The sequence below is a fragment of the Hemiscyllium ocellatum genome, chromosome 14, assembly GCF_020745735.1.
Source record: "Hemiscyllium ocellatum isolate sHemOce1 chromosome 14, sHemOce1.pat.X.cur, whole genome shotgun sequence".
NCBI classification, from domain to species: Eukaryota; Metazoa; Chordata; class Chondrichthyes; order Orectolobiformes; family Hemiscylliidae; genus Hemiscyllium; species Hemiscyllium ocellatum.
In genome coordinates, this window is record NC_083414.1 from 73369482 (window position 1) to 73394294 (window position 24813).

Sequence of the window (24813 nt, forward strand, 5' to 3'; positions counted from 1 at the left end):
AAGCTCACTGTAGTGCAGTTGGGTCAGCAACTGTTTGCTGGTGGCCATTTCAGAACAAACTTGAGAATTTGATGGAACAAGCAAGGTTGTCTCTAAATGGAACAGTGACAGATGGGCCAGTCTTTGACCAGATCCCCTGGGCCTAATGCAGCTCTTTGAGAAAACTGCAGAGGTGGTGTTACTGGGGGAGTTATCCAACTGGAAAGAGCCGAGAGAGAGCTAATAACAGAAACAGTGAGGAATTATGGATTGAAGGAGACCTATTGTTATTGTTCTAACATTTCCAGAGCATTTAAAGACAATTAGCCAGAGTTAGCCAGTGCCCAGTGAAGTGAACTCTGTGAATTAGCCAGTGCCCAGTGAACGTAAACCTACGAATTAGCCAGTGCTCAGTCAATGGAAACCTGTAAGTTATCCAGGGTTAAGGCTATGAAACCTGAGAACCTAGCCAGTGCCCAGTAAACCGTAGTCTGTGAACTAGCCAGTGCTAAGTCAAATGAAACCTACAAATTAGCCAGTGTTCAGTGAACTGAACCCTGTGAATTAAACAGTGCCCGATGAACTGAACCCTGTGGGTAAACCAGTGCTTGAACAGTACATGATCGACGATGCCCTCCACCGCATCTCCTCCACTTCCCGCTCCTCCGCCCTTGAGCCCCGCCCCTCCAACCGCCACCAAGACAGAACCCCACTGGTTCTCACCTACCACCCCACCAACCTCCGTATACAGCGTATCATCCGCCGTCATTTCCGCCGCCTCCAAACGGACCCCACCACCAGGGATATATTTCCCTCCCCTCCCCTATCAGCGTTCTGCAAAGACCACTCCCTTCGTGACTCCCTCGTCAGGTCCACACCCCCACCAACCCAACCTCCACTCCCGGCACCTTCCCCTGCAACCACAGGAAATGCAAAACTTGCACCCACACCTCCTCCCTTACTTCTCTCCAAGGCCCCAAGGGATCCTTCCATATCCGCCACAAATTCACCTGCACCTCCACACACATCATCTATTGCATCCGCTGCACTCGATGTGGCCTCCTCTATATTGGAGAGACGGGCCGCCTACTTGCGGAACGCTTCAGGGAACACCTCTGGGATGCCCGGACCAACCAACCCAACCACCCCGTGGCTCAACACTTTAACTCTCCCTCCCACTCCACCGAAGACATGCAGGTCCTTGGACTCCTCCATCGCCAGAACATAACAACACGACGGTTGGAGGAAGAGCGCCTCATCTTCCGCCTGGGAACCCTCCAACCACAAGGGATGAACTCAGATTTCTCCAGTTTCCTCATTTCCCCTCCCCCCACCTTGTCTCAGTCGATTCCCTTGAACTCAGCACCGCCCTCCTAACCTGCAATCCTCTTCCTGACCTCTCCGCCCCTACCCCACTCCGACCTATCACCCTCACCTTGACCTCCTTCCACCTATCACATCTCCATCGCCCCTCCCCCAAGTCCCTCCTCCCTACCTTTTATCTTAGCCTGCCTGGCACCCTCTCCTCATTCCTCATGAAGGACTCTGGCCCGAAACGTCGAATTTCCTGTTCCTTGGATGCTGCCTGACCTGCTGCGCTTTAACCAGCAACACATTTTCAGCTCTTGAACAGCTAAGCCAGCTGAGCAGAGCGAAGGTAAGGGGGAGGAGGAGGAATGGTGGGTGCAGAGCTCTCAGGAGTGGGGAAACCTGGAGGGAAACTCAAGGGGAGCAGCATGACTCTTTCAGTAATCTGTGTCCACACAGCACGGGAGGAAGGGCAGGGAACTCCTGGCACACTCTGACGGAGCCGGGCACGAGAGAGAAATGACATGGGTGGGAGGTCACAGCATCGATGTAAATCTCATCAGCCTCACATTAAGCTGCAGGTAAATGTTTCAAAGAGTCTTCCCCACACTTGCATGGTCTGCGTATGGGCGATGGCACATTTCCCCACTAGCTCTATGCTCACCACCCTGTAACACAAGAGGTGCTTCAATCCTCTCTCTCTCTCTCTCTCTCTCTCTCTCACCTTCTCACTAGTCCACAAGACTCCGTACCTTTGTCCACCAAGAACATGGAGTATTTATCCTTCTTCAGAAAAGGACAGTGAACTAACTGGGATTGGCTGGAGTTATTTTCATAGGCAGTGACTGGGGTCTTCTCCTCATCCCCATAAACACAATAGACGTCTCTCCCAATCAGCTGGGGCACATTCCCATGGATGGTGATTCCGATGTTCTGGTGGGGTTAAAGCAATAGCCTAGTTAGCAATGCTACAACAACAACAACCTGTCTTCATACAGCACCTTGTGAATAGAACCACCAAATGGTTTGCATGACGACCAAACTGATTTTCACACTCAGTCACGCTAAGGCGAATAATTAACCCATACAGGGTGTGTTTTTTTAACCAGAAAGCTGATAGCTTCACCCTCACCAGACCATGCACACTGGCTTCCTCATCCAGACTGGAATCACTGCTTGATTTCCAGTTCATCCAGTTGCTCTGGTGAGAGGAGAACTTATTTGTTTGGAACAGTATTCCAGGATTCGGGATTACAGCAGCAGTGACATAACCGCCAAGGATCATCTTCGCTATCAGTCAGGATTATTCCTGACTGTATTCACCATCGGTCAGGATTATTACTCAGCTCATTCACTATTGGTTGGGATAGTTAATGTGTTTTCACTATCAGTCAGGATGGTTAATGTGTGTTCACTATTGGTTGGGGTAGTTAATGTGTGTGTGTGTTCACTATTGGTTGGGATGGTTAATGTATGTTCACTATTGGTTGGGTTGGTTAATGTGTGAATTCACTATCGGTCAGGATGTTTAATGTGTGTGTTCACCATCGGTCGGGATGGTTAATGTGTGTTCACTATTGGTTGGGATAGTTAATGTGTGTTTACTATTGGTTGAGATGGTTAATGTGTGTATTCACTGTCGGTCAGGATGGTTAATGTGTGCTCGCTATTGGTTGAGATAGTTAATGCGTGTTCACTATCGGCCAGGATGGTTAATGTGTGTTTACTATTGGTTGGGATAGTTAATGTGTGTGTTCACTATCGGTCAGGATGGTTAATGTGTGTTCACTATTTGTTGGGATGGTTAATGTGTGTGTTCACTATCGGTCAGGATGGTTAATGTGTGCTCACTATTGGTTGAGATAGTCAATGCGTGTTCACTATTGGTCAGGATGGTTAAAGTGTGTGTTCACTATCGGTCAGTATGGTTAATGCTTGTTCACTATTGGTTGGGATGAATAATGTGTGTATTCACTATCGGTCGGGATGGTTAATGTGTGTTCACTATTGGTTGGGATGGTTAATGTGTGTTTACTATTGGTTGAGATGGTTAATGTGTGTTCACTATCGGTCAGGATGGTTAATGTGTGTGTTCACAATTGGTCGGGATGGTTAATGTATGTTCACTATTTGTTAGGATGGTTAATGTGTGTGTTCACTTTCAGTCAGAATGGTTAATGTGAGTTTTTACTATTGGTCGGGATGGTTAAAGTGTGTGTTCACTATCGGTCAGGATGGTTAATTGTGTTCACTGTTGGTTAGGATGGGTAATGTGTGTATTCATTATCAGTCAGGATGGTGAATGCGTGTTCACTATTGGTTGAGATGGTTAATGTGTGTGATCACTATCAATCGGGATGCTTAATGTGTGTTCACTATATGTTGGGATGGTTAATGTGTGTTCACTATCGGTCGAGATGGTTAATATGTGTATTCGATTTCAGTCGGGATGGTTAATGTGTATTCAGTATTGGTTGGGATAGTTAATGTATGTATTCACTATCGGTTGAGATGGTTAATGTGTGTTCACTATTGGTTGGATTAGTTAATGTGTGTGTTCACTATCGGTTGGGATGGTTAATGAGTGCTCACAATTGGTTGGGTTAGTTAATGTGCGTGTTCACTATCGGTCGAGATGGGTAATGTGTGTGTTCACTATTGATCAGGATAGTTAATGTGTGTGTTCACTATCGGTCAGGATGGTTAATGTGTGTGTTTACTATCGGTCGGGATGGTTAATGTGTGTGTTTACTATCAGTCGGGATGGTTAATGTGTGTGTTCACTATCGGTCAGGATAGTTAATGTGTGTGTTCACTATTGGTCAGGATGGTTAATGTGTGTGTTTACTATCAGTCGGGATAGTTATTCTCCATGTTCACTATTTGTCAGAATGCATCAATCAGGCGATAAAGAGGACATGTGACAAAGGCTGTACATTAATTGTGGGTGACTTTAGCCTTTGTGTAGATTGTCAGGGAAAGCCAGCAGGAAGAATTCATAGAGAATATTCAGGAGAATATAAGACCATGCTGTTTTGGATCTGGTGATGTGTAATGAGGCAGGTTTAATAAATGATGGCAGAGTAAATGATCCACTTGGAAACAGTGATCATAACTAGAATTTAACATTCAGTGAAGAGAGAGGAACTTGATTTGGCAGCAACATTGAAAAACCTAAGTAAGGATAATCACAAGGAACGAGAGGGCAGCTCTCTGTTTAGCAGAAAAGACAGGGGAGGAACAGGAAGAAATTGAAATATATTGAAGAAAATAGTTCATGACTCACGGCAAAGATATATTCCACTGAGGAAGAAGGATTCTGGGAAAAAAATAAGCCAACCCTGGTTAACAAGGGAGGTTAAGGATAGTCTCAAATTGAAAAAATATGGCAAAGACGGATGATAAGCCAGAGGACTGGGCAAGTTATAAAAACCAACAAAAGTCAATCAGAAAAACAATGAGAGCTAATAAACTTTGAGGGCGGACTTGCAAAAGTCTGAAGACAGACAGCAAAAGGTTATTGAAACGTATATAAAAAAGGAGAGAGATGAGCCAAAACTAACATAGGCCCCTTAGAGAATGAGGCTGAGGATATATTAATGGCAAACCAGGAAATGACTGGGGAGTTGAATAAATACTTTAGTATCAACCTTCATTATTAGCATTCCAAAACTCAAAGGGCAAAAGGAGGAGCAGAAATAAATACACTATCACTGGAGAATAAGTGCTCGGGAACTAATGGGGCTAAAGACAGAAACGCCCCCAGACTTGATGGGATGTATGCTAGGATATTAAAGGAAGGCGCTACAAAGATAGTGGATGAACTGGTAGTAATCATCCTGAGTTCCTTTAGATTGTATAAAAATCCTAAAGTATTGGATAACTGCCAATGTAATATCTTTATTTAAAATGGAAAAGAGACAGTAAAAACAGGTAACTATAGGCCAGTTAGCCTAAAGGGTGTTATTAGGAAAATGTTTTAGTCTATTATAAAGGATGCAGCAACAGACCATTTAGAAATATATAATCTAACCAAACGGAATCAGCATGGTTTCGTGATGGGAAAATCATGTCTGACAGGTTTACTATGCTGATCAACGATAAGGCTACAATTATTTACAATACATATTAATGACTTGGGTGTGGAAAGTGAATGTGCTGTTGCCAAATTTGCAGATGACTCAAAGGTAGGTGACAGGGCAACTGTGAAGATTTCACACAGAGTCTGCAGAAGGATAGAGACAGTTTAAGCGAGTGGGCTAAAATGTGGCAGATGGAATATAAGGTGGGAAAATGTGAAGTTATACACTCTGGCAGGAACTGAAAGGCTGAATATTATTTAAATAGAGAATCATAGAATCCCTACAGTGTGGAAACAACCCTTCGGCCCAACAAGTCCACCCTAGATTAACCCACCCAGACCCATTCCCCTACATTTATCCTGACTAATGCACCTAACCTACACATCCCTGAATTGAATATAGAAGCAAAGAGGTGCTTCTGCAGCTGCACAGGGCCCTGGTGAGACCACACCTGGAGTACTGTGTGCAGTTCTGGTCTCCAAATTTGAGGAAAGACATTCTGGCTATTGAGGGAGTGCAGCGTAGGTTCACGAGGTCAATTCCTGGAATGGCGGGATTACCTTACACTGAAAGACTGAAGCGACTGGGCTTGTATACCCTTGAGTCTAGAAGACTGAGAGGGGATCTGATTGAGACATATAAGATTATGAAAGGGTTGGACACTCTGGCAGCAGGAAACATGTTTCCGCTGATGGGTGAGTGCCGATCCAGAGGACACAGCTTAAAAATACGGACAGAGATGAGGAGAAACTTCTTCACCCAGAGAGTGGTGGCTGTGTGGAATGCTCTGCCCCAGAGGGCAGTGGAGGCCCAGTCTCTGGATTCATTTAAGAAAGAGGTGGATGGAGCTCTCAAAAATAGTGGAATCAAGGGTTATGGAGATAAGGCAGGAAGAGGATACTAATTAGGAATGATCAGCCATGATCATATTGAATGGCGGTGCAGGCTCGAAGGGCTGAATGGCCTACTCCTGCACCTATTGTCTATTGTCTATTGTCTATTTAACAATTCGCCTAACATGCACATCTTTGGACTGTGGGAGGAAACCAGAGCACCCGGAGGAAACTCAATAGAAATGGGGAGAATGTGTAAAATCCGCACAGACAGTTGCCCGAAGCTAGAATCGAACCTGGGTCCCTGATGCTGTGAGGCAGCAGTGCTAACCACTATGCACCGTGCCACTCAGAAAGAGTGCAAAAGCTATAGAACAGAGTCCTCATCCATGAACCACAAGTCACTAGCACCCCAAGTTCAGTGGGTAATAGGGAATGTGGTGCTCCTTGTTTAGCGGAGTATGGGAAGTATGAAAAGTAGGGAGGTTTTTGCTAAAACAACACAAGGCACTTGTCAGATCTCTGCTGGAATACTGTGAATAGCTTTGGACCATTATCCAAGGAAAAATATACTGGTATGAGAGGCAGTCTGAAAGAAAATTCCCTGGGTATGAAGGGACAGTCTTACGAGGAGAGATTGAGTAGATTCGGCCCATACTCACTGGAATTTAGAACAATAAGAACGTTATTGAAGCATTTCGGATTGATTGGGAACTTGATAGGGTAGATGTGGAGAGGTTGTTTATCTGTTGTGGGAGAGTTCAGGAACAGGGGTCAAAATCTCAGAAAAAGGGGTGAAGATAGAGATGAGGAGTGAGTGTTGAAGATGTGAAATTCTTCACCACAGAGCGCTGTCGAGGCTGTTAAAGGCTGAGACAGATAGATGTTTTATTAGAAAGAGAACCAAGGGTTATGGGAAACAGGTAGGAAAGTGGAGTTAAGGATTATCAGGTCAACCATGGCCTCACTGAATGGTGGAGCACTCATAGTGTACTGAACGGCCTATGCTTTATGGTCATATACCTCACCTTGTTCTCAGCTGGTCAGGACTATTACTGAACATATTTAGCTTTGGTCAGAAATACGAGAGATCCTGGCCTTTTGATTTGACGTCAAATTGAGCCGGTGAAATTGCAAACAGTGAAGCTATAGCTGCAGCCATCGGATAAGCTGCTGGACAGGTACCTGCTGGGCCACGCTGGCTGCATCGATTTCCGATGGTACAATACTCATGCTGGGGCACAGCTGAACACCAGAGCTCAGGCTGGTCCAGAACAACGGCTCGCTGGAATTCACACAGTCCTGCTGCAGGGAACACCTGCCAGAGAGATCAAGGTCACTGCTGGAGAAGAATGCACGAGAGAATCCCACATTGTCTAATTCACACAAAGCAGCCTCACAAATGGATATTTGCTGCTGTGACAAATGACAATGTTTTGTGTTATATGTAGTGTGCCAAACAAGCCAGTTTAGATTAGATTACAGTGTGGAAACAAGCCCTTCAGCCCAACAAGTCTATACCGACCCGTCGAAGCACAGCCCACCCAGACCTAACACTAGGGGCAATTTAGCATGGCCAACTCACCTAACCTGCACATCTTTGGACTGTGGGAGGAGCACCCGGAGGAAACCCATGCAGACACGGGGAGAATGTCAGTCGCCTGAGGCGGGTATTGAACCCGGGTCTCTGGCACTGTGAGGCAGCAGTGCTAACCACTGTGCCACAGTGCCACCCTATTTACATTTTACTGTCATGCTGTCCAAAGCTGTGTTGGATGTTAGTGAGCCCATTGGATTCCCAGCATATTCCGAGCCGCGGCTGAGTTATCTCTTGAGGACCAGTATTCTTTCAATCAGATATTTCTTTCCTCATGGTTCCTCACTGCTCCTCACTCCTCTTCACTGCTCCTCACTGTTCCTTATTTCTCCTCACTGCTCCTCATTCCTTCTCCCCACTGCTCCATTTTCCTCCTCACTGCTCCTTATTCCACCTCACTGCTCCTTATTCCTCCTCACAGCTCCTTACTCCTCCTCACTACTCCTTACTCCTCCTCACAGCTCCTTACTCCTCCTCACTGCTCCTTATTCCACCTCACTGCTCCTTATTCCTCCTCACTGCTCCTTATTCCTCCTCACAGCTCCTTACTCCTCCTCACAGCTCCTTACTCCTCCTCACTGCTCCTTATTCCACCTCACAGCTCCTTACTCCTCCTCACAGCTCCTCATTCCTCCTCACAGCTCCTTACTCCTCCTCACTGCTCCTTATTCCTCCTCACAGCTCCTTACTCCTCCTCACAGCTCCTTACTCCTCCTCACTGCTCCTTATTCCACCTCACAGCTCCTTACTCCTCCTCACAGCTCCTTACTCCTCATCACAGCTCCTTATTCCACCTCACTGCTCCTTATTCCTCCTCACAGCTCCTTATTCCACCTCACTACTCCTTATTCCACCTCACTGCTCCTTATTCCTCCTCACTGCTCCTTACTCCTCCTCACAGCTCCTTATTCCACCTCACAGCTCCTTACTCCTCCTCACTGCTCCTTATTCCTCCTCACAGCTCCTTACTCCTCCTCACAGCTCCTTACTCCTCCTCACTGCTCCTTATTCCACCTCACAGCTCCTTACTCCTCCTCACTGCTCCTTACTCCTCCTCACAGCTCCTTATTCCACCTCACTACTCCTTATTCCTCCTCACAGCTCCTTATTCCACCTCACTACTCCTTATTCCACCTCACTGCTCCTTATTCCTCCTCACTGCTCCTTACTCCTCCTCACAGCTCCTTATTCCACCTCACAGCTCCTTATTCCACCTCACTGCTCCTTATTCCTCCTCACTGCTCCTTACTCCTCATCACAGCTCCTTATTCCACCTCACTGCTCCTTATTCCTCCTCACAGCTCTTTACTCCTCCTCACAGCTCCTTATTCCTCCTCACAGCTCCTTATTCCTCCACACTCTTCCTTACTCCTCCTCACTGCTCCTTATTCCACCTCACAGCTCTTTACTCCTCATCACAGCTCCTTATTCCTCCTCACAGCTCCTTATTCCTCCACACTCTTCCTTACTCCTCCTCACTGCTCCTCACTGCTCCACACTCCTCCTCACTGTTCCACACTCCCTCACTCCTCCTCACTGCTCCTCACTCCTCCTCACTCCTCCACTCTTCCTCACTGCTCCTCACTCCTCCTCACTGCTCCTTACTCCTCATCACTGCTCCTCATTCCTCCTCACTGCTCCTCATTCCTCCTCACTCCTCCACACTCTTCCTCACTGCTCCTTACTCCTCATCACTGCTCCTCATTCCTCCTCACTCCTCCACTCTTCCTCACTGCTCCTCACTCCTCCTCACTGCTCCTTACTCCTCATCACTGCTCCTCATTCCTCCTCACTGCTCCTCATTCCTCCTCACTGCTCCTCCTTCCTCTTCACTGCTCCTCCTTCCTCCTCACTGCTCCTTACTCCTCATCACTGCTCTTCATTCCTCCTCACTGCTCCTCATTCCTCCTCACTGCTCCTTACTCTCCCTCACTACTCCTTACCCCTCCTCACTGCTCCACACTCCTCCTCACTGCTCCTCATTCCTCCTCACTCCTCCACACTCCTCCTCACTGCTCCTCATTCCTCCTCACTGCTCCTCATTCCTCCTCACTCCTCCACACTCTTCCTCACTGCTCCTCCTTCCTCCTCACTGCTCCTTACTCCTCCTCACTGCTCCTCCTTCCTCCTCACTGCTCCTCCTTCCTCCTCACTGCTCCTTACTCCTCATCACTGCTCCTCATTCCTCCTCACTGCTCCTTACTCTCCCTCACTACTCCTTACTCCTCATCACTGCTCCACACTCCTCCTCACTGCTCCTCATTCCTCCTCACTGCTCCTCATTCCTCCTCACTCCTCCACACTCTTCCTCACTGCTCCTCCTTCCTCCTCACTGCTCCTTACTCCTCCTCACTGCTCCTCCTTCCTCCTCACTGCTCCTTACTCCTCATCACTGCTCCTCATTCCTCCTCACTGCTCCTTACTCTCCCTCACTACTCCTTACCCCTCCTCACTGCTCCACACTCCTCCTGACTGCTCCTTACTCCTCCTTACTCTTCCTCACTCCTCCTAAATGAGGAGGCTTGTATGTTCCCGGGATTAGGTGGTCAGTTTGTGCTGCATGATGAATGGATCGGGTAGCAGGATAGAGGGAAACTGTTGTCATTGGAGAGAATGGTAGAACCGGGGTTGTGGGGGAATGGGGCATCATGTTACAATTGGAGCCAGGCCAACTGGCGTGCCCTCAGCAGGCATTTCCCGACATAAAACCCAGTGACGATTGGCAACTTCCACACCTCGGCCCAGTCTGGCAATCTGCGGACACTGAACATTCCCCAATTGGGAATAATGCTTGAGAAAGGTTGAGGGAAATCAGGAGATCAGGATCATGCTGTAACTGCAGCTGAAAGACTGACCTGCCATCACCTCAATACCTGAGAGAGTAAAGAGCTAACCATCCCCTGAGCATCCTGACCAGCTTTGTACCTGCTCTCCAGGGTACACCATCCACAGTGGGCATCGTCTGCTGCGAGGCACTCCTGGCATGTCTGGTACTGGCCACACGTAGCCACCTTCACCCGACTAACCTATAGAAAGCAAAGGTGCAAAAGTGAGAGGTGGACTGGGGAAAGACCACTGGGAGGAATCAAAGGGCATGGGGAGGGCAGAGATAGCCGGTAAATGACCAGGCAGGGTGGCCAATGGGAACCCACACAGTAACAGGATCCCTGCATCACTCATTGACCGGGCAGAGTGACCAATGGGAATCCACACAGTGACAGGATCCCTGCATCACTCATTGACCGGGCAGAGTGACCAATGGGAATCCACACAGTGACAGGATCCCTGCATCACTCATTGACCGGGCAGAGTGACCAATGGGAATCCACACAGTGACAGGATCCCCTGATCAGTCACTGGCCAGGTAGGGTGACCAATGACAACCCACACAGTGACAAGATCCCATACTGACACAATGAGGCAGAGTGAAGTCACGATTGGTTGGTTAGTCTTGCAGAGCGGGCGAGCTCTGATAGAGATAGACTTGTTATTGCTGCTCATACACAGGGTGAGGGCAGCCAGGATCAGTCAAAGCACAGGGTAACGCAGTGGCAACATAAATACAGGAAACTCAGCAGGCAGCCTATCAGATCCCCGGGGGTGAGTTACACAACTGGACTCTAATTAAAAGGTTCGGGGCAATTATATATAGAATAACAGATAACCGGGGGTGAGCTACAGATGGGAATCTAATTGAAGGCGTCAGGGGCTTCTATATATAACAGCAGATACCTGGGAATGTATTACAGACTGGAATCAAATCAATGGAGTTCAGGGGGGTTATGTATAGAATAACAGGTATCCAGGAGTAAGTTACAGCCTGGACTCTAATCGAGTGGTTCAAGGTGGTTTATATATAGAATCCCAGTCACAGTGAGCACTGGTAGGTGTCCTGGTCACAGTGAGCACTGGCAGGTATCCTGATCACAGTGAGCACTGGCAGGTGTCCTGATCACAGTGAGCACTGGCAGGTATCCCGGGCACAGTGAGACTACTGGCAGGTGTCCTGATCACAGTGAGCACTGGCAGGAATCCTGGTCACAGTGAGCACTGGCAGGTATCCTGATCACAGTGAGCACTGGCAGGTGTCCTGATCACAGTGAGCACTGGCAGGTGTCCCGGGCACAGTGAGCACTGGCAGGTGTCCTGGTCACAGTGAGCACTGGCAGGTATCCCGGGCACAGTGAGCACTGGCAGGTGTCCTGATCACAGTGAGCACTGGCAGGTGTCCCAGTCACAGTGAGCACTGGCAGGTGTCCTGGTCACAGTGAGCACTGGCAGGTGTCCCGGTCACAGTGAGCACTGGCAAGTATCCCGGGCACAGTGAGCACTGGCAGGTGTCCTGATCACAGTGAGCACTGGCAGGTATCCCGGTCACAGTGAGCACTGGCAGGTGTCCTGGTCACAGTGAGCACTGGCAGGTGTCCCAGTCACAGTGAGCACTGGCAGGTATCCTGATCACAATGAGCACTGGCAGGTGTCCCAGTCACAGTGAGCACTGGCAGGTGTCCTGATCACAGTGAGCACTGGCAGGTGTCCTGATCACAGTGAGCACTGGCAGGTATCCCAGGCACAGTGAGCACTGGCAGGTGTCCTGATCACAGTGAGCACCAGCAGGTATCCTGGGCACAGTGAGCACTGGCAGGTGTCCCAGTCACAGTGAGCACTGGCAGGTGTCCTGGTCACAGTGAGCACTGGCAGGTGTCCCGGTCACAGTGAGCACTGGCAAGTATCCCAGTCACAGTGAGCACTGGCAGGTGTCCTGATCACAGTGAGCACTGGCAGGTGTCCTGGTCACAGTGAGCACTGGCAGGTGTCCCAGTCACAGTGAGCACTGGCAGGTATCCTGATCACAATGAGCACTGGCAGGTGTCCCAGTCACAGTGAGCACTGGCAGGTGTTCTGATCACAGTGAGCACTGGCAGGTGTCCTGATCACAGTGAGCACCAGCAGGTATCCTGGGCACAGTGAGCACTGGCAGGTGTCCCGATCACAGTGAGCACTGGCAGGTGTCCTGATCACAGTGAGCACTGGCAGGTGTCCCGGTCACAGTGAGCACTGGCAGGTATCCCGGGCACAGTGAGCACTGGCAGGTGTCCTGATCACAGTGAGCACTGGCAGGTGTCCAGGTCACAGTGAGCACTGGCAGGTGTCCTGATCACAGTGAGCACTGGCAGGTGTCCCAGTCACAGTGATCACTGGCAGGTGTCCCGATCACAGTGAGCACTGGCAGGTGTCCCGGTCACAGTGAGCACTGGCAGGTGTCCTGGTCACAGTGAGCACTGGCAGGTGTCCCGGTCACAGTGAGCACTGGCAGGTACTGGTCACACTTACTGCTGGATTGTTTAAGATGTGCTTATACTTCAGGTTCTCACTTTCTGCTCACCTGGTATGTTGTCATAACATAGAGGTAGCTCTCATCCGCAGGGTCAAAGTGCATGATATGGTGCACAGCCTCGCCTGGGGCCAGGTACAACAGTTCCCTCTTCCCGATTGACAGGTTATTGCGCAGATTGAGCTGGAAGGATAAAGTTCAACGGTGAACACAACAGGAGTCACTTCATGCAGAAAGAGACCAAAGGGCCCAGAGCTTTGTGTGACTTCACCTCAGGCAGGTTCCTGCTCAGGAGCCAGCTCCGATCAGATACTGCTTCCAGTGGGAATGGCCAGGACCATCACCACCACTTCCAATCCATCACCAACTCCTCCAACCCCATCACCAACTCCTCCAACCCCATCACCACCACCTCCAATCCAATCACACTTCCTCCAACACCATCACCACCACCTCCAACCCCATCACCAACTCCTCCAACCCCATCACCAACACCTCCAACCCCATCACCAACTCCTCCAACACCATCACCAACTCCTCCAACCCCATCACCACCACCTCCAATCCCATCACCACCACCTCCAACACCATCACCAACTCCTTCAACACTATCACCACTTCCTCCAACACCATCACCACCACCTCCAACCCCATCACCAACTCCTCCAACCCCATCACCACCACCTGGGCGGCACGGTGGCACAGTGGTTAGCACTGCTGCCTCACAGCACCAGAGACCCGGGTTCAATTCCCGACTCAGGCGACTGACTGTGTGGAGTTTGCACGTTCTCCCCGTGTCTGCGTGGGTTTCCTCCGGGTGCTCCGGTTTCCTCCCACAGTCCAAAGATGTGCGGGTCAGGTGAATTGGCCATGCTAAATTGCCCGTAGTGTTAGTTAAGGGGTAAATGTAGGGGTATGGGTGGGTTGCGCTTCAGCGGGTCGGTGTGGACTTGTTGGGCCGAAGGGCCTGTTTCCACACTGTAAGTAATCTAATCACCAACTCCTCCAAACCCATCACCACTTCCTCCAACACCATCACCACCACCTCCAACCCCATCACCAACTCCTCGAACCCCATCACAACTCCTCCAACCCCATCACCACCACCTCCAACCCCATCACCACTTCCTCCAACACCATCACCACCACTTCCAACCCCATCACCAACTCCTTCAACACCATCACCACCACCTCCAACCCCATCACCAACTCCTCCAACCCCATCACCACTTCCTCCTACACCATCACCACCACCTCCAACCCCATCACCAACTCCTCCAACCCCATCACCACCTTCTCCAACCCCATCATCACCACCACCTCCAACCCCATCACCACCTCCTCCAACACCATCACCAACACCTCCAACCCCATCACCAACTCCTCCAACCCCATCACCAACTCCTCCAACACCATCACCTCCAACCACATCACCAACTCCTTCAACACCAGCTCCTCCAACCCCATCACCAACTACTCCAACTCCATCACCAACTCCTCCAACCCCATCACCAACTCCTCCAACCCCATCACCAACTCCTCCAACCCCATCACCACCTCCTCCAACCCCATCACCAACTCCTCCAACCCCATCACCAGCTCCTCCAACCCCATCACCAACTCCTCCAACTCCATCACCTCCAACCCCATCAGCAACTCCTCCAACCCCATCACCAAATCCTCCAACCCCATCACCACGACCTCCAACCCCATCACCAACTCCTCCAACCCCATCACCAACTCCTCCAACCCCATCACCACCACCTCCAACCCCATCACCAACTCCTCGAACCCCATCACCACCACCTCCAACCCCATCACCAACTCCTCCAACCCCATCACCACCACCTCCAACCCCATCACCAACTCCTCCAACCCCATCACCAACTCCTCCAACCCCATCACCAACTCCTCCAACCCCATCACCTCCAACCCCATCACCAGCTCCTCCAACCCCATCACCTCCAACCCCATCACCTACTCCTCCAACCCCATCACCAGCTCCTCCATCCCCATCACCAACTCCTCCAACCCCATCACCAGCTCCTCCATCCCCATCACCAACTCCTCCATCCCCATCACCAACTCCTCCATCCCCATCACCAACTCCTCCATCCCCATCACCAACTCCTCCATCCCCATCACAACTCCTCCAACCCCATCACCACCACCTCCAACCCCATCACCACTTCCTCCAACACCATCACCACCACCTCCAACCCCATCACCACTTCCTCCAACACCATCACCACCACTTCCAACCCCATCACCAACTCCTTCAACACCATCACCACCACCTCCAACCCCATCACCAACTCCTCCAACCCCATCACCACTTCCTCCTACACCATCACCACCACCTCCAACCCCATCACCAACTCCTCCAACCCCATCACCACCTTCTCCAACCCCATCATCACCACCACCTCCAACCCCATCACCACCTCCTCCAACACCATCACCAACACCTCCAACCCCATCACCAACTCCTCCAATCCCATCACCAACTCCTCCAACACCATCACCTCCAACCACATCACCAACTCCTTCAACACCAGCTCCTCCAACCCCATCACCAACTACTCCAACTCCATCACCAACTCCTCCAACCCCATCACCAACTCCTCCAACCCCATCACCAACTCCTCCAACCCCATCACCACCTCCTCCAACCCCATCACCAACTTCTCCAACCCCATCACCAGCTCCTCCAACCCCATCACCAACTCCTCCAACTCCATCACCTCCAACCCCATCAGCAACTCCTCCAACCCCATCACCAAATCCTCCAACCCCATCACCACGACCTCCAACCCCATCACCAACTCCTCCAACCCCATCACCAACTCCTCCAACCCCATCACCACCACCTCCAACCCCATCACCAACTCCTCGAACCCCATCACCACCACCTCCAACCCCATCACCAACTCCTCCAACCCCATCACCACCACCTCCAACCCCATCACCAACTCCTCCAACCCCATCACCAACTCCTCCAACCCCATCACCAGCTCCTCCAACCCCATCACCTCCAACCCCATCACCAGCTCCTCCAACCCCATCACCTCCAACCCCATCACCTACTCCTCCAACCCCATCACCAGCTCCTCCATCCCCATCACCAACTCCTCCAACCCCATCACCAGCTCCTCCATCCCCATCACCAACTCCTCCATCCCCATCACCAACTCCTCCAAACCCATCACCAACTCTTCCAACCCCATCACCAACACCTCCAACCCCATCTTCACCTCCTTCAACCACATCCTCTACCTTCATCCCCTGCACTGCCTCCTCCACATCCATCTCCATCACTACGGCTATGTCCACCTCCTCCACCACCTCCATCATAGCCTTAACTCTCTTCCCACTATCTCATTCCCCTCCAACTCCCCTTCTCTTCCTTCATTTCCACCACCTCCACCTCCACTTCCTCCAAACTCTCTATCATTTTCATCCTTTACTTCCATCCCCACATCCTCTTCCTCCACCTACATCTCATCTTCCATAAACTCCGATTCCTCCACTCCCACATCTTCCTCCATCTTTTCACTTTCGCCATCATCTTCTTCTCCACCTCCTCCACCTCCATCACTCCATCTCCTCTTCCTCCAACTCCACCTTTCTGTCTCCTCTTCCTCCTCCACCTCATCTGTGTGCATGTGTGTGTATGAGGGTGTGTGGGTGTGTGTGTGTGTGTGTGGTGTGTGTGTGGTGTGTGTGCAAGGGTGTGTGTGTGTGTGTGTGTATGAGGGTGTGTGTGTGTGTGTGTGTGTGTGAGGGTGTGTGGGTGTGTGGGTATGTGTATGTGTGTGTGTGTGTGTGTGTGTGATTGTATGTGTGTGTGTGTAGGCACGCGAGACTGTGTGCGTCTGTGTGTTGTCATGTTAAAGATGCTATCTTAGTTCAGGTTGTTGTTAAAGGAAATGCAAGGCTGGCCCTTGTCTCCTGGAGCGGAAGGAGAATTCCAATGGCAGTGATGGAAGCCAGGCAGCCCTACAGCTTCCTGAATACTCAGCCTTGGACTAATCAGCTCTGTAAAAGGGAGATAGCATTGCTCACTGCGGGCTGCGAGGAGGTGTTGGAGAGAGCGGGCGAGAGAGAGAGAGAGAGAGAGCAAGGGGTTGTCAGGAAACTGCAACCTGTGTGACTTGGACCATGGCTGTTTACAAAGCATTGTGGTGTAGGCAAGACCAAACCAACAGGGAATCCACACTTCCAGAAAGGATGGATCCATCCAACAAAGCACAGCGTCCCATTGACAAAGAGGGGAGGGGTGGAGAGCAGCAGGAATGGTATCCGGACTGGGGGAACAAAAGAGAGACCCTAACAGTAAAGTATAAGAGAATAGGACCTAGGAACAACTGTGGGTCTGGGATTAGATAGCACAAGAGAAGTCTGAACTGTGCTATTTATTGTGTAACTTCAATCACACTGACTCCTGAGCTGATGGAAATATACCAGTGAGAGCAGGAACTAAGGGTGCCAGCCCGTGGTACTGCAGTTCAGTTCAGTTATGGTGAGACAATGCAGATTGACTGATGGAGACTATCACAGGCTGGCTTTGGAGTTAACTACTCAGTAAATGTGTTGTCGAACAAAGAGACGTCAGGGTGCAGACCCATAGTTCCTCGAACGTGGTGTCACAGGGTAGACAGGGTGGGGAAGAAAGCATTTGGCATGCTTGCCTTCATCAGTGAGAGCGCTGAATACAGGGGTTGAAGGCTACATTTGGAGTACTACGTTCAACTCTGGTTGCCCTGCTATAGGAAAGATGCTATTAAACCAGAAAGGTGCAACAAAAGACCTATTCCCGAGGCTGGAAGGTATGAGTTATAAGGAAAGGCTGGAGGGTGTGAGGCTGACAGGTGACCTCGAGGAGAAAGTGAGGACTGCAGATGCTGGAGATCAGAGCCGAAAACGTGTTGCTGGAAAACCGCAGCAGGTCAGGCAGCATCAAAGGAGCAGGAGAATCGACGTTTCGGGCATAAGCCCTTCTTCAGGACAGATGACCTCATAGAGGTTTATAACATCTTGATGGGCAGAGATAAGGTGAATAGCCAAGGTCTTTTCTTCCAAGGCTAGGGGAGTTCAAAACTAGAGGGGAAAGCTTTAATAAAAGGACTTGAGGGGAACTCTTTCACGCAGAGGACAGCGCATGTATGGTCTGAACTGCCAGAGGAAGTGGAAGATGCAGGTACAGTGATAATATTTCGATGACATTTGGACAATTACATGGGAAGGGAAAGGTTTAGGGGGATGTGGGCCAATCACAGGCAAATGGGACTGCTCAGTTTAGGAAAGCTGGCTGGCACGGACGACTTGGGCCGAAGGGTCTGTTTCCAGGCTGTCTGACTCTATGACTCCCCCACCCCCACCCCCCTGCCACTGTTCCCTTCACAAGGCATCACAGATCCAGCTAAAACAGCCCCTTGGTCTAATGCCATCCACCCTGCCCCGCCCCCTTCAAAACATTGTGGAGATGTCTGCCAGGAGCTGAAAGGCTTAAAAAAACTGATTATAAAAGCCCCAACCATAAAACTATAGAACGCATTGTATCTGTGCTAGTCAAAAACAACCAGCTAAACTATTCCAATCCCGTTCTCCGCCACTTGACATGTAGCCTTGGCAGTGCAAGTGTAGATCTAAATATTTCTTCAACGTTTTGATGGCCTGAGGATTTGGTAAGAGAATAGTGGGTGACGCGGTGGCACAGTGGTTAGCACTGCTGCCTCACAGCGCCAGAGACCCGGGTTCAATTCCCGCCTCAGGCGACTGTCTATGTGGAGTTTGCACATTCTCCCCGTGTCTGCGTGGGTTTCCTCCCACAGTCCAAAAATGTGTGCAGGTTAGGTGAATTGGCCGTGCTAAGTTGCCCCTGGTGTTAGGTGAAGATGTAAATGTAGGGGAATGGGTCTGGGTGGGTTGATCTTCGGAGGGTCGGCGTGGACTTGTTGGCCGAAGGGCCTGTTTCCACACTGTAAAGTAATCTAATCTAATGTAGGTCCTTGTGTGAGACAGGAACGAGGAACTTCAGCCATGAGGATGGACTGAAGAAGTTGAGACCATTCTCCCTGAAGGGGGAAGAATGATCAAGATTTTCAAAGCCACATACAGGCTGGACAGACTTAATAGCAGGGGAGGGGAGGGGGGCGCTGGGGGCGGCTGTTCCTGTCTGTAAGAGGAAATACACTCAAAATGATGCACAAACAAAACAAAGGGGGAAAAGTGAGAAGAAACGTTTGGACACAGCAAGTACCTATGGTATGGAAATATGGAGGGAGCAGGCACAGTGGAGGTGTTTAAGATTATCTTGGTAGAAATAGTGTGCAGGATAGGAGGAAAGGCAGGAGATTTGCACTAGTGCATAGAACCAGCACAGGCAGAATGAGCTGAGCATTCTCCTCTGCACTGTAACGGAGCTTAGACTTGCTCCTCCTGACAGTCTTCGGGGTAATGTTAAGAGTCGATCCTGAAAACCTGTTTTAGAATTACATTCAACCACGTCTTGTTTGTTGTTCCAGGCTCTTCTATCCTCAGGGACACTGGACGATGGGAGCCCCAAAAGGCTTGACACATTGAGTTGGTACAGAAGGCAGCAGATACATACACTGACAGTGCAGTGCTCCCTCAGCACAGGACTGAGGTGTTCGCTCTCATTCTGCGTTGAACCCTCAAGCTCCCACCAGCAGCCACTTGTCCTCCCCGGTGATACTGAGGGCAGTTCCCAATCAATGCACACAGTCAGTGAACTACCCATCCCAATAACGCAGGGTGAGCTGAGGCCTCACTCACCTCCCCCTGAACCTCCAACTGACTGCCGGGGTCACCATTTGGAAAGCAAAGCAGTGAAGGTGTCAGGGGTAACTCTGTGAGTGAACTGGCTCCTGGACAGTACAGGCTGTGGTTTCAGGGGATGTAGAGAGCAGTGAGTGTGTCACCCAAGGAGGGAGAGCACTGGGCCTTTGCCCAGCCAAGTGACATACCTTCAGCAGCTGCCCGCTGACCGTGCCCAGGAACACCACTGTGTGGTTATTCACACTGGATACTGCCACTGAGGTGAGGCCTCTGTCTGTGTAGATGGGCCGGGCTGTCAGTGGCTTTGTTATAGACAGGGGATGCTGGAGGTGAGCAGCTCCACAGTCCAACTGTTCATTCTGCAGCTGTCAACGCAAATAGAAATGCAGTTAGTTCCCACATGCTCTCCGAGAGGCCCCAGTCCCGTCCACCAGACCCTCTCCACCAGCCTTTCAGACCCCCTCCCCCTCCCCCCCACTTCTCTCCCTAAACCCCCTCCCCGGATCTCCCTGAGCTCCACTCCTGTCTCCCCCTCTTCCACAGCCCATCTCCCGTAGCACCCCCCCCTTGCTCCTCTCCCCTCTCCCACAGCCCCACTCTCTGGGACCCTCTCCCCTCTCCCACCCTACCCCAGCCACTCTCTCTCCCCTCCACTGTCTCCACACGTTTTCCTGAGCCCCAATCCCGCTTTCCCAGACCCTCTCCCCTCGACCTCTCTGCCCCCACCTCTCTCCCCATTCCCTGCTCTCCCTTTCCCTTCTCTCCCCGAAACCCAGCCTCTCTCTCTCTCTCTCTCTCTCTCTCTCTCTCAATCCCTACTCCACTTTTCCCCTCTCCACCAAACCGTCTCTTCCAGCTCCTGTCCCCGGGGCCCAGCCCATCTCTCCCCTCCCTGCCACCAAACCTCCAGCCTCTTTCTCTCCCTGCCCCCTCCCCTCTTTCCTCAAAACCCTCGCCCCAGACCACTCTCCCCTCAGCCCTTACATTCCTTCTGATGTCTGCTGACAGTTCCCTCTCATACTTGACCTTGAGCTCACACGTTGCCTTTCTCTCTGAACTTCCTGCATCCATCTGCCTCATCATCACCCAGCGCCGTCCTTTCTAGCTTCACTTCACTCTCTAACCCCTCGCCATCCAGCCAGTTCTGGCTTTTTTGGTCTCCCTTTCTCCTCATTGGAGAGATATTAATGACTGAGGCTGGACTACCTTCTCCTTATAGGGCGGCCATCTTTCCTCCTACCTTCTCCTTATAGGGCGGCCATCTTTCCTCCTACCTTCTCCTTATAGGGCAGCCATCTTTCCTCCTTCCTTTCCTTTCTGGTTCTGCTTTCAAATAGCAGTCTTCCCTTGAGCTAACGTGATGGAACTGGCAGCAGCAGCTTGACTATGGTTCAGAATGAGAACCACATACAATTCCATCACCCAGGAGGGCGCTTCCTTCAGCTGTGGTGCAGGCCTGAGGGCCTTGTGTGAAGTCTGGAATTGACTGGTTTCTGCATAGTGACTGAGTTTATGTTGTGGTGCTTTCTTGATAACGAGAATCTCCTGGAGCCTCTCTCCTTTGGGAATTAAACAGAATTTCCCACAGCTTTTCCAATGTCTGGTTTTGCTGATTTTGTTCTTTGCGAGGAGTCTGTCTGACTGATGGCTGGGGGAAGAGGCTGATTCACGGTGGTGGGAGGGAGTGGGGGGGGACTGGGGAGGAAGGCACGCATGATGGTAGGGGAATGTGCAGGGAGTGAGTGTGACAGTGGGGGAGTGTGCGGGGAGTAAGTGTAACGGTGGGGGAGTGTGTGGGAGTGAGTGTGATGGTGGGGGAGTGTGCGGGGAGTGAGTGTGACGGTCGGGGAGTGTGCGGGGAGTGAGTGTGATGGTGGGGGAGTGTATGGGGTGTGAGTGTGACGGTGGGGGAGTGTGCGGGGAGTGAGTGTGACGGTCGGGGAGTGTGCGGGGAGTGAGTGTGATGGTGGGGGAGTGTATGGGGTGTGAGTGTGACGGTGGGGGAGTGTATGGTGCGTGAGTGTGATGGAGGGGGAGTGTGCGGAGTGTGAGTGTGATGGGGGGGAGTGTATGGGGTGTGAGTGTGACGGTGGGGGAGTGTGCAGGGAGTGAGTGTGACGGTGGGGGAGTGTGTGGGGAGTGAGTGTGACGGTGGGGGAGTGTGTGGGGAGTGAGTGTGATGGTGGGGGAGTGTGCAGGGAGTGAGTGTGATGGTGGGGGAATGTACGGGGGGTGAGTGTGACGGTGGGGGAGTGTATGGGGAGTGAGTGTGACGGTGGGGAAGTGTATGGGAGTGAGTGTGACGGTGGGGGAGTGTGTGGGGAATGAGTGTGACGGTGGGGGAATGTACGGGGAATGAGTGTGACGGTGGGGGTGTGTGTGTGCAGTGAGTGTGAAGGTGGGGGAGTGTGCGGGGGGTGAGTGTGACGGTGGGGGAGTGTGCGGGGAGTGAGTGTGATAGTGGGGGAGTGTGCGGAGAGTGAGTGTGATGGTGGGGGAGTGAGTGTGACGGTGGGGGAGTGTGCAGGAAGCGAGTGTGACAGTGGGGGAGTGATTTGTGGTTGAGGCCTACAGGGCCAATCATTCAATCTGAAATTCCCAGATTGATCCCTGCTAAATCAGGCTCAGATCACAAGAGGACGATCAACTTCCCCCATCAGCCCAAAAGTCAAGATCTTTGAGGAGTCGTCTACTGAAGTAGTATGTGCTGAGGTTAGAAACAGGAAAGGAGAGGTCACCGAATAGTTCCTGAGCTGTAGAGGAAAGGATAGCAAAGGTGATTCTGGATAGGAGCGAGAGTGACAGGGTAGTTGTTACGCGGACTTTATCTTCCCAAATATTGACAGGAAATACTATAGTTCAAGTACTTTAGGTGGGTCCATTTGTGTCCAATGTGTATAAGAGGGTTCCTGACACAGTATGTAAGCAGGCCAACAAGGGGCGAGGCCACATTGGATCTGGTACTGGGTAATGAACCCGGCCAGGTGTTAGATTTGGAGTTAGGTGAGCACTTTGGCGATAGTGACCACAATTCAGTTGTGTTGACTTTAGCGAAGGAAAGGGATAGGTAAATACCGCAGGCAAGATGGTGGGGGGGGGGGGGAAAGGCAATTATGATGCGGTTAGGCAAGATTTAGGATACATATGATGGGAAAGGAAACTGCAGGGGATGGGCACAATTGGAATGTGGAAGTTATTGATGGAACAGCTACTGCGTGTCCTTGATAAATTATGTCCCTGTCAGGCAGGGAGGAAGTGGTCAAGTGAGGGAGCCGTGGTTTACTGAGGAAGTTGAATCCCTTGTCAAGAGGAAGAAAGAGGCTTATGTTAGAATGAGACGTGATGGCTCAGTTAGGGTGCTTTGGAGTTACGGTTAGCCAGGAAAGACCTAAAGAAAGAGCTAAGAAGAGCCAGGAGGGGACATGAGAAGTTGTTGGCAGATAGGATCAAGGAAAACCATAAGGCTTTTTATAGATTTATCAGGAATAAAAGAAAGACTAGAGTATGAATGGGCCAATCAAGGACAGTACTGGGAAGTTGTGCGTGGAGTCCGAGGAGATAGGGGAAGCACTAAATGAATATTGTTCGTCAGTATTCACACCGGAACAAGACAATGTTGTCGAGGAGAATACTGAGAAACAGGCTACTGGACTAAATGGGAAGGAGGAGGTGTTAGCAATTCTGGATAGTGTGAAAATAGATAAGTCCCCTGGGCCGGATGGGATTTATCCTAGGATTCTCTGGGAAGCCAGGGAGGAGATTGCAGAGCCTTTGGCTTTGATCTTTGATCTTTATGTCACCATTCTCTACAGGAATAGTACCAGAAGACTGGAGGATATCAAATGTTGTCCCCTTGTTCAAGAAGGGGAGTAGAGGCAACCCTGGTAATTATAGACCAGTGAGCCTGACTTCAGTTGTGGGTAAAGTGTTGGAAAAGGTTATAAGAGATAGGATTTATCATCATCTAGCAAGGAATAAGTTGATTCAGGATAGTCAACATGGTTTTGTGAAGGTAGGTTGTGCCTCACAAACCTTACTGAGTTCTTTGAGAAAGTGACCAAACAGGTGGATGAGGGCATAGCGGTTGATATGGTGTATATGGATTTCAGTAAGGCGTTTGATAAAGTGCCCTATGATAGGCTATTGAACAAATACGAAGGCATGGGATTGAGGGTGATTTAGCAGCTTGGATCAGAAATTGGCTCGCTGAAAGAAGACAGAGGGTGGTGATTGATGGGAAATGTTCATCCTAGAGTTTAGTTATTAGTAGTGTACCACAAGGATCGGTTTTGGTGCCATTGCTGTTTGTCATTGTTATAAATGACCTGGATGAGGGTGTAGAAGGATGGGTTAGTAAATTTGCAGATGACACTTAGGTCAGTAGGGTTGTGGATGGCGCTGAAGGATGTTGTAGGTGACAGAAGGGCATAGATAAACTGCAGAGCTAGGCTGAGAGGTGGCAAATGGAGTTTAATGTGGAAAGATGTGAGATGATTCACTTTAGAAGAACTAACAGGAATGCAGAGTACTGGGCTAATGGTAAGATTCTTGGTAGCATAGATGAACAGAGAGATCTTGGTGTCCATGTACATAGATCCCTGAAAGTTGCCATCTAGGTTGATAGGGTTATTAAGAAGGCATACAGTGTGTTAGCTTCTATTAGGAGAGGGATTGAGTTTTGGAGCCATGAGGTCATGCTGCAACTGCGCAAAACACTGGTGCGGCCACACTTGGAGTATTATGTACAGCTTCTGGTCACCGCATTATAGGAAGGATATGGAAGCTTTGGAAAGGGTTCAGAGGAGATTTACTAGGATGTTGCCTGGTATGGAGGGAAGGTCTTATAAGGAACGGCTGAGGGACTTGTGGCTGTTTTTG

At 50.5% G+C, this 24813-nt stretch overlaps 1 protein-coding gene across 2 annotated transcripts in view; it reads right to left on the reverse strand.

The window, feature by feature from the left end:
• Positions 1–24813, reverse strand: part of plxnd1 (plexin D1) — a 115804-nt gene that overhangs the window by 70359 nt on the left and 20632 nt on the right. The window contains exons 3-7 of one of the 2 annotated variants that reach the window (XM_060835796.1): positions 20124–20294; positions 13186–13317; positions 10725–10825; positions 7388–7520; positions 2040–2220 (exon numbers count right to left, since the gene is read on the reverse strand). In XM_060835796.1, the coding sequence (XP_060691779.1) occupies positions 2040–2220; positions 7388–7520; positions 10725–10825; positions 13186–13317; positions 20124–20294 (718 nt within the window). Of the gene's footprint in view, positions 1–2039; positions 2221–7387; positions 7521–10724; positions 10826–13185; positions 13318–20123; positions 20301–24813 lie in introns of both variants that reach the window. The other variant, XM_060835795.1, reaches the window with a different exon arrangement.